Consider the following 15,703-nt stretch of genomic DNA (forward strand, 5'->3'; position numbering starts at 1 on the left):
AACTGATGACACATTCTGACTGAACGACTTGTGTGCCAGTAATTTGAGTATGGTGCAGTTTATGCTGGTGTAACATAGCACCACACTTGCTGCCAGCATGTAGTTTCCAGTAATGGGGTAATGCAGTGGACTGGTTCGAACAACTAACGTTAATGCAGCTGCATGATGTGGTAGACAACCAACAATATTGCGCCATTCGTGTCTTTAAAAGAGTTTGATTGGTGAAGTTTTGAAATGCAGGCGGTCATGATAGATGTCGGCTGTGTTCTTGTAAGTTGCTTGCATATGTTGTACACCATGAGGAAGACAAGTGGTGTTTGTTAATACTGGAATGTTTGAGTTGTTGTTTTGAGCTTCTGCAAAAACTGATCGTGTAGTATTTTACAGACTAAATCGTCAAAAGAAGGGCTCCTCACGTTAGTTTACAGGTATCTCTCGTCGTTGCAGTTGTCACAGTGTTACCAGAGTTGTCATACACAGCACAAAATGGTGTGTACAAATAAATGAACAAAGGATTCATTTTTGTGTTCTTTATTTGAAAGACCAACAGATATGATGTAACTGATTGTGCTTCCTGAATGCCGTACGTCAGCCTTGTCTCAGCATATCCACCAGCTCCTGCTTTCTGTTCTGCCTGGCGAGGTCCAGGGGGGTCCTGCCGTTGCCATCCTGGGCCCCCCTGTCCGCCCCCGCCAGCAGGAGCTCAGCCGCCGCCTCTGAGTGGCCCCACAGTGCCGCCCAGTGCAGCGGCGTCCGCCCCCACAGAGCCCTGGTGTTGGGGTCAGCAGAGGCGCCGACCAGCAGCCGCACCACACCAGCGTGGCCATTGTATGCAGCCCAGTGCAGGGGCGTCCACTGCTCACAGCTGTCCCTGGCGTCGACCTCCGCGCCGGCGCCGACGAGGCAGCTGGCCGCCGCCACGTGACCCCCGCGTGCTGCCACGTGCAGGGCGGTCCGCTTGATGCTAGACTCCCTCGCCCCCACGCCCGCCCCCGCCGCCAGCAACTCGCGCAGCTGCTCCGCCGCGCCCTGCCTGGCCGCCTGTATCAGCCTCCTCCCTCTCTCCTGTTGAGAGAGGCTCCTGCAAAAAACATCGACACTCTCTCACTCTACTACACACACACACACACACACACACACACACACACACACACACACCGAATGAAAGAAATCGTCACAGACGCCAAACTGCGAGCAGCCCTCAATGCACTTCCGCCCAGCCACGAGTTACAAATCTAGAAATCTTCCCTCTAGGATACAGATCAACCAGCGTATGACAGACACATACCAGTATCCCATTATCGAAATCTGCTGCCGCTTCCCGTTAAAAATTGGTGCACTGCATCTCATTACCAGCTGTTTTAACTTTTTCTCCTAATTCACTCTGAGGAGTCACCTCCTGTGACCTCAGCATCCTGTTGGTAACCAATCTTTGAGCTTAAGAGAAACACACCTCTAACGGTTACTTGTGTGTGGAGCAATCCCTTCCGAGACTCGAGAAGAAAACACAGGCAAGTAATCAGATGTGTAAGTACAGAAATACAACTTCCTCGTCTGTTAACAAAACGTAGGTCGCCACACGGACAATATTAGTGAAAGCGAGAGCGGTGAATATTGGATCCATTGCTGGGTTTATGTATACTGTATACCAATGTTGTCTTCATCAAAATATTTTCCACTATACGTGAATACATTTATTCCAGTGTTTGTTCCGCTGTGTCAAACAATTCTGCAAGTTTTGTTATGATACCCTGTAGTTCTCTCAGCGGTGCACTTCAAATCTCATCTGTGTATGAAAAAGACAGCCCTTTACGGTTGGTCGTAATTTTTAGGAACAAAATTTCACATCGGGTGATCGTACAGCCAAGGGCGTCACCACAGTATCGTTTGTAGCCAAACACTCACGAACACGCAACGAATTCTAAGCAGATGCGTTATCGCAGTGCAGAAATCATCAACTGTTCCGCCACAAATCAGTAGTCCGCGAGACGAGTGATTGGTAGTGACAGTTCCGGCGGGCAGACGGCGCTGTTGCCGAACGTGGCTCACAGCACGCGGCGCCCTGTCTGCTACACGCATTCTTTAGCAGCAGAAATAAAAGCGAGACAAAATACAAGTCGTATTGGTACGCGTGAATTTATTTAAAGTTGATGCTTGAAATATATTAACTCGAAAACTGATAAGAGCTATTTAGTACAAGTATCTAAGATGCTGAAACATAATAAAGTTATTTGTTAAACTTCACAACTGAAATGAAAACTATTTTCGCAAGTTGTTGAACATTAGCAGTTTTGGTTTCCATTGTTAAGTATTAGCATTATTAATTTGTTCTACTACAAGTTACAAAATAATTGGTCAGTGTATTAAGAGCTATAACCTGAAGGAAGTACTCACAATATGATGATCTGGTTGTAGATCGATAGCAAACTCCCTCCTTACATTCCTGAGTACGTTGTAGTTACTGTAATGGAAAAACACCACTCACATCACTGTCAGAATCTGATTTGACATTGTCTTCCTCAGCACTACTCCAACTATCACTGCTCTCTCCCAGATGTATAATTAAATTTTCGATGCATTCTTCCACAACCCCTTCGGTTTTGGCCGCCTCTCTGATGGCACTTGCAGTGCTGTTTACAATTTTAGCCCACGTCTCGTTTGTCACTTTATTGATAGCTGCTGGAAGGAGAGTTTTCACTTCAGAGATCGTGAATTTTTTATTGTTAGCAGCAATGTAATTTTTTATCTGCGCCCACACTCCTTCAATTGCATTGAAGTGACAGTGGTATGGAGGAAGCCGAACGATTTCATGCCTGTGCCTTTTAGCAATCTCGTCAATTACATATGTTGGAAATTGGGGTTTCTTTTGTGCCACAATTTCGAGCAGTTTCGCCTTCCTTAAATCGTCTCTGAAATGTACTTTTCGCCGGTTCAACCACTGAATGATATCGTCTTTTTTTTGTTGCCAAGGTTGGTGCCTTATCGTTAACAACGGAATGATAAGGCGCATTGTCCATAACAATCACTGATGGACTTGTCAGATTCGTCATAAGCGATGTCTCGAACCACTCTTGAAATACTACACTGTTCATTTCTTCATGGTAATCTCCTGTCTTTTTTGACCGAAACATTTTCAAGCAGTTTGGCACAAAACCTTTCGATGTTCCTGCATGTAAGACAATAATACGCCCTCCTTTGCCAACAGGCACTGCCATTATCCCCTCGGGCGTTCCATCATTCCAGCCTCTACGTAAAGAATGGCTGGCATTGACCCAAGTTTCATCTAACCACTTTCGAATTCCACACCCATGATCCTACGCAGAAATCTGCACCGCCATGCAACTACATCTGTCCTTTCCATTAATATTTTGAGTCCGTTAAACAGTGAATAGCTGAAGCCTATGTCTTTCAACACTGTACGCAATGAAAATTTGCTCCCTTTAAAAAGATCGTCTTTCTGAAGCGACACCAGTAATTTAGATAGAGTGGGATGTTCCCTTCTCTTATAATAGCTGTATATATGACGACGAATAGCGTCTTTCTGAAAATCGTCCAAAGCTGTCACCTGCTTATTTCTCTGTCGCTTCTTTCCTGGTGTGTGCAGCTTTGTTGTGCCACTCTCGTCAGAATCTACACTATACTGTTCTTTCCCTATCTTTACAACAGTGTTCTTACTTATTTTCAATGCTGCTGCAGTTCTCTTCACAACCTGAACAACAGGAATTAAGGGCCCACCTTTGTCCTTTTCTTTCTCAAAGTAATGCCTCACAGAGCACACGAATTCACGGGCCTGGGTGTGTAGCACACTTTTCTTCCTCCGTTTCACTTCTTGTGTTGGGCTGGTGCTACCCGCCGCACTAGACATTGTTTACAACGAAACATAAACAAAGAAACACTAGAAACAACAAAAACGAAATAAACTGCGAATTCAACTTCAGACAAACGACGAACGACCGCACCGCCTGCACGCGAGAGACACTGGTGAGTTTCATGAGCGAGCGCGACTGGGTTTCAGGGCGGCAACGTGGCCCTTGCTACCCGCTCAGTCTCTGGCTGCCTGCCTGCGGTCGCTAGGCAACGGAAAGACGCTACCGAGCTGTCAGTACCAAAGACTCGTCTCCCAGACTATAGAGGTTTTTCTTTTTTCGGATTGCGTCATGCCGCTGGCGTTGAGCTTGTAGGTTTTACTGCTTGCTGACCGTTTCACTGTGTGACAGGAATTTGTGCTGCACCAAACCGTTGACATCGAAGAAATATTTACACCAGTCGTAAACACTTCCCGTATTGATAGTAGATTCGCGAAAAGCAAAATGTAATGTCTCTAAAGGTTGATGAATTTGACTCCGTTCGCACAGCCAAATTTAATACAAACGCGATAATCCGATTTTACATTAAACAAATAATCGCCAATTCTACTAACACACCAATAACTTTTCCAAGATGTGACAACAGACAAAATATCCCATTTTCCTGATGTACACATACTTTTCCCGCACGTTTACCATCACAACGACAAAAAAGTCGTGCGAATCTCAGTTATAAAAAAAGCAAAATGGCGAGTTCGCCGTTACTTTTGAGCACTACTCGTGTAGCAAGAATTGTTGCGTTTAAGCGGACTGCATCAAAGGAAAGGCTTAAATTCTCCAGTACAGCTGCACTATGTGTTGTTTAAAAACCGTATCGGACGGAATGTATGCGCCAATTGTGGATGAAGTTGCAGACGAACACGCATTCAGACAAACAGGAATCCGCTTTTATATTTCTGAGAGATACGGGAACGCTGACATTTGATTCCTGTTCCCGCGTTAGTGCAATTTACTCCATAATGTCGTGTTTTTGTGGACAGGGCAGTCGCTGAGCTGGGAGTGAGCGGCGCCAGGCTGTGTGGCCAGACTGGGTCGCCGGGACAGCACTGCGGAGCGGAGAGGGCGCACGACTTGACGGACACACTGTACCGCGTCCAGGGCAGAGGGCGGCCAGGGCAGGCGACCCTCACAAGCGACGCCCCCTACCGCCTGTCGGCGACTGTCGAACACATTTCAGTATGTGCTCCAAGTATTTAAATAAAGTGTATTCCGTCTACGTACAATTGCGACTAGTTTCTAATTTCGACTTGAGACCAGGTGTTTCACCGTCAGGAAGCAAACGCGTGCCTTCAAAGAGAGACCAGGTCGAATGTTAGACTGAGCCGACAGCCGTGTCTGCACACGCAGGCGGCTGCGGCGTGGCGCACGCGAGCTGCAGGAAGGGCCTAGCGTCGGCCGGGCTGCCCCCTGTACTCGGCTGACTCGCCTGCAAGGGCTGCCGCCGTCTTCTCTAATGGCCGCACGGCCGCAATTGACAGACTTCGGCTGCGGAACGGCAGTCGGCGCTACATCAGGGTATTTTTAATAATGTGGCATCCAATAGATCGATATTTACTAAAATGTTGATACCGACTCTCGACATCTTGAAAAAAATGTGTGTCGGTGGACAAAATATCCAGACACTCCTGCGTATAAAAATAGCAGCTGCACATTATAAATATACTGCTGGTTGTAGAGTTGTAGAACTATCGACTTATCATTACATGTTCTGTACATCAACAACCTAACAGGGCGTGTACATGGACAAGGAAAAAAATTCACGCATTTTTCCTCGGCTTCTCGGTTAAAAATAGACTTTCTCCCGGGTCAAAATACACTTTTTCCGTGTTAAGCGACAATATACTCTTCCTCCCCACTGTAAAACTCATCACTTCTTTGATTGTTGTACCGACGTAGAATTCCCAGCACTTTAGGAAACTAAATTCAGCGCGGAAAGAAAAAAAAACGTTTTGCAAGACCTTTGATGTCGTGCATATGTTCCTATTATGGAGGTATACATTCGGATTCCCTCAAACACCGCATGTTACTTTCCGATGCATTGAAATCGAGATTGCGAAGAGCTTTTGTAAGCCAGCCATAGCTCATGTCACGTGATCTCGGCAGGTATTGACAGCACAGGACACGCGATATAGTCAACCAATAGCAACATCACTCTTAAGTAGCGCCAAGACACAAATAATAAAAGCTCATGGTTTAAATTAATAAACACATACAATATTGGTCTCAAAGATTAATAAGCTGAAAGAGAAGCTAAGGCTGCACATACAATATTGATGATCTGTGCGCGTTTTACACTTTAATACACGTCACACTAACGTGATTGTAAAACTTTTAGTAACGACCCAAATGTCTCATCTTCTGGACTCTAAATTCCTCTAAATAGCTCGTCACCGAAGAGTTGATATTTAAATGAGAGTCAAACGCTCTGTGATTCAATAAATTCATTGTACGTTCTCGCACATAGTTCATCTTGCGTAAAAGGAAATTTACGCTGTACGTTTTTGAAACCACCATTCTCAATATTTTCCCGCGACCTGTTAGAAATATGAGGTTCGTTTCAGCAGCTGACAGAGAGCGCCAGGTGGAAGGAGTCAGCGCGCTTGCGCAGCTACGATGACGCAGGAGGCCCTCATGTTCCTACGTGTGGAACTAAGGATCTTACATTATGTCACGAAAGAAACAAGACATCACATCTTAAGTGTGCCTTTCAGCATTTCATAGTCCTCGTAATTCGGCACATTGTTGTATCTATCTGCTGAAAGAATCTTACACTCGCATACGAGCTCTAGGTATGTTTTATATCAATTTATTGTATTTACGTGCTAGCATTTGTAATTTTGTACAAATGTCGTCCTTAGTAGCCAAGTCTTATAACCCACTGGCGAGATTATAGGATTAGATGAACAGAATGCTCTCTGGTTCGAGGCCAACAATGTATGTGATGTATGTTATGTTCTCGAGTATGCAAATTTAGACACGCCTTGAAAGATAATGTTAGAGAAAAAGATACCTCACAGTAAAAAAAAAATTGTAGTGTAGCTGTAAGCGGCAAATTTTGTCAATGAAACCGGACTACATGTTAGTGCTAAACTCAACAATGCCTCTCACTGTTAAATTTAGTGATTGGGTGTTTGACGAAGTCTTGCTTTCCATTAGGGCGGGCGCCCAAGGGAGGACTTTTGTCGTGCAACTGTCTCGCCTTTTGCACAGAGTCTGTACAATCATATGTAAGAGCGCACACACACACAGCGACTCCCCAGAGACAACTTTTCAGTTGCTCCGGCCGCCGACAGAAGGGCGAACCAACAAATTGGTATTCAGCATTGACCCGTGCCATCAATACCACAGGAGAGATTTTTTTATAATTAAAAAAAATCTGAGCCAGAACTTTGAAGTTGTATTATTCGAATACGTTTTCCACCTGTATCTTGTTGCAGAAATGGTTTTTTTATAGAACTGTTCAGCCAACAACTCTTCCTCACATTTCTCTGGCATAACCACACATAGCAAAACATTTCATATTTCAGTGGATGTTGCTTTCACTATTTTGCAGACTGTGCTAGCACAAATAAAGTACTTGTATGGAAGATCATTTAAACTTGATCCAGTCGCTGCATACCTGAAAAGTTATGTAACTGAATAATAGTTTTCATTTATATTTCACGAAAATAAATTAACATCTACAACAATGTCAAACATTTCAATTTATTGTCTGTTTCCTAGGAACACTGGTACAACAAAGACGGAAAAATCGAAGGACATGCTCTGCAAGAGAATTGTGTGAGCAAAAATTTGCCAAGTCGGGACAAGCAGCCACGGTAAGCGTGAAAGTACAAATCAACTTGTTTCTTCTACCAACCGTAGAACTACGTGATGCAAGTGGAAATACTGACACAGTAATAAGCAATGAGGAACCTGAGGAAACAGAACCTTCAAAGACCACGAACCTTCAAAGGCCACCCTTTGTTCTATCTCCACATACCTTCTACAATCCAAAGAAGAAGTTAGGAAGAAACTTTACTCGATATACTTCGAGAGAAGAAAGAAACTGCTTCATCAATGGAAGACCCTGCAACACAATTTGCATTGTCTCTTGTAGCTACGCTGAAACCAATACCCACACACCAAATGATTGATGCACAAATTGAGGTTCTTCAGGTAATGAGACTTTTACAGATCACGTGTGTACCAAATGACACATGTGACGGTTTCAGTCGTGGCGTTCGGTGTTCTAGCTTCTTCACCCCTGCATGTGTGTTTACTGGAACATCTACGTCTGACAATTAACCTACTGCCGGAAACAGCTCCTAAACCATCCTTACTACTCCTCATGATTGAGACAGTGTAAACTCATACCCGACAAATTTTTCTGGGCCTCCACATGGATCAGAAACTATGTACGATGTCACTACATGCAACAGTGTTTATACCTGCATTTATTTTCTGCCATTTCCATCAGTTGCTTTGGACATCTTTTATACAAAATGTAATGATTCCTGTTACTAACTGGATTGCTGGAATTAATAAATATCAAGCTAAATAAAAATGTGTAATTTCATGCAACCTACCGTAACGTAACACTGAGCCTCTCTTCGGGTGGAATCACCTGTCGCATTTGTATTTCGGTAGGAGGCGCGCATTTGTATTTCGGTAGGCGATGGCAGGCCCCAGAACTGCGACTAGCTCGTCACGTGACGTTACACTCGTGCGGAACTGAAGGATTTCTCTGGGTAACATCTTAGCTGTTGAAATATTAAAGTGACTTTCCCTTCATTTAGTCTTTCAGACTTAAGTTGGCGAATCCAGTAATTCCTTTCCCGTTTTGTCCTTTGTCGAATGATAACAGCACAAACCACTGCAGTCTCAAAACAATCCCTGTCAGGAAACAGTTGCTCATCTCGTGCGAGCTCTCGAAAGCAGAAGCAACAATAAAGCAACAAAGACGAAATGGTTGCGTGACAGTAAGTCTTCCGTGTACGTCTGCCCTTAGAAAACACGGTTTGGTGAAGAGCACGTTCAAAATTTACATCAATTACTACCTCATCTTGTCCCTAAAAATGAAAATTTGAAACATGTTCCTACTCTCGAAATTATTTGACGATTACTGCGATTACACTTACCGTGTCATCAGAATGTAGAGAAGAAATTTGCAAAAGCATCACAGTCAGACACCCAAATAGAGAAGAAATGCCGAGGCTCGAGTACAATCCAAATTCGATAAATCTGAACCAAAGAATGAAGGAAAACTTGAGCACCGACTACCACGTGAACTATTTCAATATCGATGATGATGACTACACCCGAGACGAACTGGTTAACGATATCAAATATCTCCGTGAGGCTAAGTTGTTAGCATAATTTTTTAATGGGTCCAGATCTGTTAAAATTGTTGAAAAAATTTCAGAACCTTCGGTGCCACCTGAAGGAAACCCTGGAGGGATTTTTTCTCATCTTCCACCTTCCAGCGTTTTCTCTCTCTCTCTCTCTCGATAATCCGCGACATGATGGGAGCTGCTCCTTCTTGCATCTGTCGCCCGTCTTTAACTGAGGCGGCAGAACACAGGAACAGTGGCGACTCGCTAGCCTGAGGCAGACCAGGGAGCGAGGTCAAGCATTTGCAACTTGTACATACGGTTGGTGCGGCAATGAAGCACTTTCTGAAAGCACCTACAGTCACCTTATTTCTCGCACGAAATGTAAGGTTTTTGCCAGATAGGTGCAGCTCGTCTGAAGAGACCAAACGCAAACTTCAGTTCTCTCTAATTTTCAGCTGGCATGACCGTCCCATCTGTATTTCCGTAACGAGTAAAGCAAAACACGTACTGCAGTAATCTACACGGCGGAAACCTCGGCGACATCTGTTGACGGAAGAGAGCAGCTGCTGACAACGCCGCCACATCCTGCTTCTCTTAGTGTGCCACAGATTACAATAGGGAATGCTTCGCAGCGGTTCGTGCGCACAAACAGTGTTACGAAAACTGAATTAGCAGAAACACGGATTAAAAAAATATATATTGTGTAAGAAAATTCTCAACAATACTATTAAACATGGAAGGAGCAACACTTGGTAACCATTTGGTAGAGTATTACAGTGGTTTTAGAAAGTGCAGATTTTGCTCAGAACACATTTTCAACCTACAGTCCGTAATTCATCACAGATTTACAAAGTCCAAAGATATAGTTGTAACATTTCTATATTTTAAAAATGCATTTGACTCGGTTGATAGGGAAACACTTGATAAAGTGAACAGAGAATTTTTTTTTTTTTTTTTTTTTTTTTTTTTTTTTTTTTTTTTTTTTTTTTTTGTTTGGATTTGGGGCGCAAAACTGCTATGGTCATTAGCGCCCGGTCCGTGACTTAGGAAACAATAAAAAGCCGGAAATGGAAACCAGCAGCAATGGGAACGAAAGTCATAAAATTTGAGAAACTAAAAGCAGAAGGAAGGCTTAAAAATCCACTACAGAAAGGGGTTGGTTGTCCCCAAAAAAAGCTTCAAATGACTGACGTCATTTCACTGGCGCTAATAAACTGGAGAACGCGGTCGGCTGAGCGCGTGTCGTCTGCTAAAATCGACGATATATCAGGCGTTAGCTGTAGACGGGAGCGTAACGGATTAAAATAGGGGCATTCAATTAAAAGGTGTCTTACCGTCCACAGCTGAGAGCAGTGGGGACAGAGTGGGGGAGGATCGCTGCTTAAAAGATGTCGATGGCTAAAAAGACAGTGCCCTATCCGAAGTCTAGTTAAAATTATCTCCTCCCGACGACGCGTTCGGCAGGAAGAGGTCCAAGCACAAGGAAGAGCTTTCACGTCCCGCAATTTATTATGGGGAAGTGTCGACCAATGCGCGTGCCATAAATGAACAACTCTGCGACATAAAACGCTCCGTAGATCGGTAAACGGAAGAGACTGAAGAGCAGGCCGAGGAAGAGAGACTGCAGCCTTGGCCACTATATCGGCCGCCTCATTCCCACAGATACCAGCGTGTCCCGGGAGCCAGAGGAACGCCACCGAGACGCCCCCCCAGGTGGAGCAAGCGCAGACAGTCCTGAATCCGGTGGACCAGAGGGTGCACAGGGTAAAGAGCTTGGAGACTGAGGAGAGAGCTGAGAGAATCTGAGCAGATTACGTACTGTATTCGCTGATGGCGGCGGATGTAGTGGACAGCCTGGAGAACAGCGTAAAGCTCCGCAGTATAAACCGAACACTGGTCGGGAAGCCGAAAGTGATTTGGGGTGTCGCCAACAATATAGGCACTCCCTACATCTAACGATGTTTTCGAGCCGTCGGTGTAAATAAATGTGGCGTCCGTCATTTGTGCACATAGAGCAGCAAATGCCCGACGGTAAACAAGTGAAGGGGTACCATCCTTGGGAAATCGACAAAGGTCTCTGAGCAAGTCGATCCGGGGACGGAGCCAAGGCGGTGCTGTACCCGAAGTTGTCAAGATGGTTTTAGGAAAGCGGAAGGAAAGAGAATGGAGCAGTTGACGGAAGTGGACTCCCGGTGGTAGTATGGAGGAGGGGCGGCCTGCATACCCGACATCAAAGGAGGCGTCGAAAAAAATGTCATGGGCTGGATTAGCAGGCATAGAAGACAGATGGCTAGCATAACGACTCAGAAGGACTGCTCGCCGATTGGACAGCAGAGGTTCAGCAGTCTCAGCATAAAGGCTTTCCACAGGGCTGGTGTAAAAGGCTCCAGACACTAAACGTAATCCACGGTGGTGGATAGAGTCGAGACGCCGAAGAATAGACGGCCGAGCAGAGGAGTAGACTATGCTTCCATAGTCCAATTTCGAGTGCACTAAGGCGCGATAGAGGCGGAGAAGGACCACTCGGTCCGCTCACCAGGAGGTAACATTCAGGACACGGAGGGTGTTGAGGGATCGCAGACAGCGAGCCGAAAGATAGGAAACGTGGGAGGACCAGCACAGTTTTCTGTCAAACATAAGACCCAAGAATTTAGCGACATCTGAAAACGGAAGGTTGACAGGTCCTAGATGTAAGGAGGGTGGAAGAAACTCCTTTCGTCGCCAAAAATTAACACAAACGGTCTTACTGGGAGAAAAACGGAAGCCGGTTTCGATGCTCCAAGAGTGGAAGAGATCGAGACATCCTTGAAGACGTTCAAGAAGGCTTGTCCGTTGAGAGCTGTAGTAGATCGCAAAATCGTCCACAAAGAGGGAGCCCGAGACATCAGGAAGGAGACAATCCATAATTGGATTTATGGCGATGGCAAACAGTACAACACTCAGCACGGAGCCCTGGGGTACCCCGTTTCCTTGGGAGAAGGTACGGGAGAGAGTAGTGTTCACCCGCACCCTAAATGTGCGCCCTGCCATAAATTCGCGAAGAGAAAGGGGCAGCCGGCCTCGAAAGCCCCAAGACAACAGTGTGCGGAGTATGCCTGTCCTCCCAACAGGTATCGTATGCTCTCTCCAGATCAAAAAATATTGCTACCGTTTGGCGTTTCCGGAGAAAATTGTTCATGATGTAAGTGGAGAGAGCAACAAGATGGTCAACTGCAGAACGATGCTTTCGGAATCCGCATTGGGCAGGTGTTAAAAGACTGCGGGATTCCAGCCACCAAGCTAAACGGTAATTCACCATACGCTCCAAAACCTTACAGACACTACTCGAGAGAGAAATGGGGCGATAGCTAGAGGGGAGATGTTTGTCCTTTCCAGGTTTCGGAACGGGAACGACGATAGCTTCCCGCCATCGTCTGGGAAAAGTACTGTCCGTCCAACTTCGATTATAAAGGTGAAGGAGGTAACGCAGACTGGTTGGTTGGTGTGGTCTTCAGTCCTGAGACTGGTTTGATGCAGCTCTCCATGATACTCTATCCTGTGCAAGCTTCTTCATCTCCCAGTACCTACTGCAACCTACATCCTTCTGAATCTGCTTAGTGTATTCATCTCTTGGTTTCCCGCTACGATTTTTACCCTCCACGCTGCCCTCCAATACTAAATTGGTGATCCCTTGATGCCTCAGAACATGTCCAACCAACCGATCCCTTCTTCTGGTCAAGTTGTGCCACAAACTCCTCTTCTCCCCAATCCTATTCAGTACCTCCTCATTAGTTATGTGATCTACCCATCTAATCTTCAGCATTCTTCTGTAGCACCACATTTCGAAAGCTTCTATTCTCTTCTTGTCCAAACTATTTACCGTCCATGTTTCACTTCCATACATGGCTACACTCCATACAAATACTTTCAGAAAAGACTTCCTGACACTTAAATCTATACTCGATGTTAACAAATTTCTCTTCTTCAGAAACGCTTTCCTTGCCATTGCCAGTCTACATTTTATATCCTCTCTACCTCGACCATCATCAGTTATTTTGCTCCCCAAATAGCAAAACTCCTTTACTACTTTAAGTGTCTCATTTCCTAATCTAATACCCTCAACATCACCCGACTTAATTCGACTACATTCCATTATCCTCGTTTTGCTTTTGTTGATGTTCATCTTATATCCTCCCTTCAAGACACCATCCATTCCGTTTAACTGCTCTTCCAAGTCCTTTGCTGTGTCTGACAGAAGTACGTCATCGGCGAACCTCAAAGTTTTTATTTCTTCTCCATGGATTTTAATACCTACTCCGAATTTTTCTTTTGTTTCCTTTACTGCTTGCTCAATATACAGATTGAATAACATCGGGGAGAGTCTACAACCCTGTCTTACTCCCTTCCTAACCACTGCTTCCCTTTCATGTCCCTCGGCTCTTATAACTGCCATCTGGTTTCTGTACAAATTGTAAATAGCCTTTCGCTCCCTGTATTTTACCCCTGCCACCTTTAGAATTTGAAAGAGAGTATTCCAGTCAACATTGTCAAAAGCTTTCTCTAAGTCTACAAATGCTAGAAACGTAGGTTTGCCTTTCCTTAATCTTTCTTCTAAGATAAGTCGTAAGGTCAGTATTGCCTCACGTGTTCCAACATTTCTACGGAATCCAAACTGATCTTCCCCGAGGTCGGCTTCTACTAGTTTTTCCATTCGTCTGTAAAGAATTCGTGTTAGTATTTTGCAGCTGTGGCTTATTAAACTGATAGTTCGGTAATTTTCACGTTTGTCAACACCTGCTTACTTTGGGATTGGAATTATTATATTCTTCTTGAAGTCTGAGGGTATTTCGCCTGTTTCATACATCGCAGACTATGGGTTGATAAATGCAGCAACATTTGGACATGGATACCATCCGGTCCTCGGGCAGAGGAGCGAGAAGAAGAGAGGGCATGTTGGAGTTCCCGCATGGAGAAAACAGTATTGTAGCTTTCGTGATATTGAGAGGAGAAAGCAAGATGTCGCACTTCCGCTGCACGTTTCTTCGGGAGAAACGCTGGTGGGTAATTTGAAGAGCTCTAAATCTCAGCAAAGTGCTGACCCAATGAGTTAGAAATTGCGACGGGGTCCACTAAGGTATCATGCGCGACAATGAGCCCAGAGACCGGGAAGAAACTAGGCGCGTCTGAGAACCGTCGAAGCCGACTCCAAACTTCCGAGGAGGAATTTTTTTCTTTTTTTTTTTTTTTTTTTGTGGTTTTAGGGCGCACAACTTCAATGGTCATTAGCGCCCTGACTACTCTAAGAATGCACCGCGAGGCACAAGTTGACCACAACAACTAAAAGGGAAAACATGATAAAAGACAGACTGACAGGCATAGGATTAAAAAACAGCATCATCAAATGTCCTTAGCGAGGTTTGTCAAATTGATAAAACGAAGAACACGAGCAGCTGCTCGTGGGTCATCCGCTAAAATGGCATCGAAAGTATTTGGCAGGTTAAGATCGAGGCGCAGTGTGTTAAGATCTGGACAGGACATTAAAATGTGTCTAACCGTCAGCAAGTGCCCACATGGGCAGAACGGCGCCGGCGCAGCCGTCAGCAGATGGCGATGGCTGAACCGGCAGTGTCCAATTCTTAACCGGGCTAAAACGACCTCCTCCCGCCGAGAAGGGCGTGAGGAGGACGTCCAAGCCACGGGAAGAGGTTTTAAGGCCCGAAGCTTGTTGTCGGTAAGTGCAGCCCAATCGGCATGCCACAGAGATAAGATGCGCCGACAAATCACCCTGCTAAAATCGGACGAAGGGACGCAACAAGAAGCTGTCCGAGACTGGAGGACCGCAGCCTTGGCCGCGGCATCTGCAGCTTCGTTTCCAGGGATACCGACATGGCCAGGAACCCACATAAAGCTAACTGGAGAACCGACGTCCACCAGCTGCTGAAGAGAGCGTTGGATCCGGTGTACGAAAGGGTGAACCGGGTACGGATCACTGAGGCTCTGGATGGCGCTCAGGGAATCTGAGCAGATGACATAAGCAGAATGTCGGTGGCGGCAGATGTAAAGAACAGCCTGGTAGAGGGCAAAGAGCTCAGCTGTGAAGACCGAACAATGGCCATGGAGCCGGTATTTGAAACTTTGTGCCTCGACAATAAAGGAACACCCGACCTGTATAAATGAAAGTCATGTCGATGAACTTCGAACGAAGTTCCAAAAAACGGGAGTGGTAGACTGAACCGGGGGTGACCTCTTTTGGGAGCGAGCTGAGGTCAAGGTGAACGCGGACCTGAGCCTGGAGCCAAGGTGGCGTGCGGCTCTCGCCCACTCGAAAGGTTGCAGGGAGTGAAAAATTAAGGTGTTGAAGGAGGCGACGAAAGCGAACTCCAGGGGGTAGCAGGGCAGAGACAGACAACCCGTATTGACGGTCAAGAGAGTCGTCAAAAAAAGAACGATAAGACGGATGGTCGGGCATTGACAGTAGCCGACAGGCATACCGACAAAGCAGTATATCGCGCCGGTAGGTGAGTGGCAATTCGCCAGCGTCAG

The 15,703-nt window shown here is 45.5% G+C and overlaps 1 protein-coding gene across 1 annotated transcript in view; it reads right to left on the reverse strand.

Moving 5' to 3' along the window:
* Positions 1-588: 588 nt before the first annotated feature.
* The window catches only part of LOC124553933 (GA-binding protein subunit beta-2-like), a 41,754-nt gene continuing 26,639 nt past the window's right edge, over positions 589-15,703 (reverse strand). The window contains exon 2 of the mRNA XM_047127952.1: positions 589-1,081. Within this exon, the coding sequence (XP_046983908.1) occupies positions 589-1,081 (493 nt within the window). The remainder of the gene's footprint in view (positions 1,082-15,703) is intronic.

The sequence above is a fragment of the Schistocerca americana genome, chromosome 11, assembly GCF_021461395.2.
Source record: "Schistocerca americana isolate TAMUIC-IGC-003095 chromosome 11, iqSchAmer2.1, whole genome shotgun sequence".
In the NCBI taxonomy this organism is placed as follows: domain Eukaryota; kingdom Metazoa; phylum Arthropoda; class Insecta; order Orthoptera; family Acrididae; genus Schistocerca; species Schistocerca americana.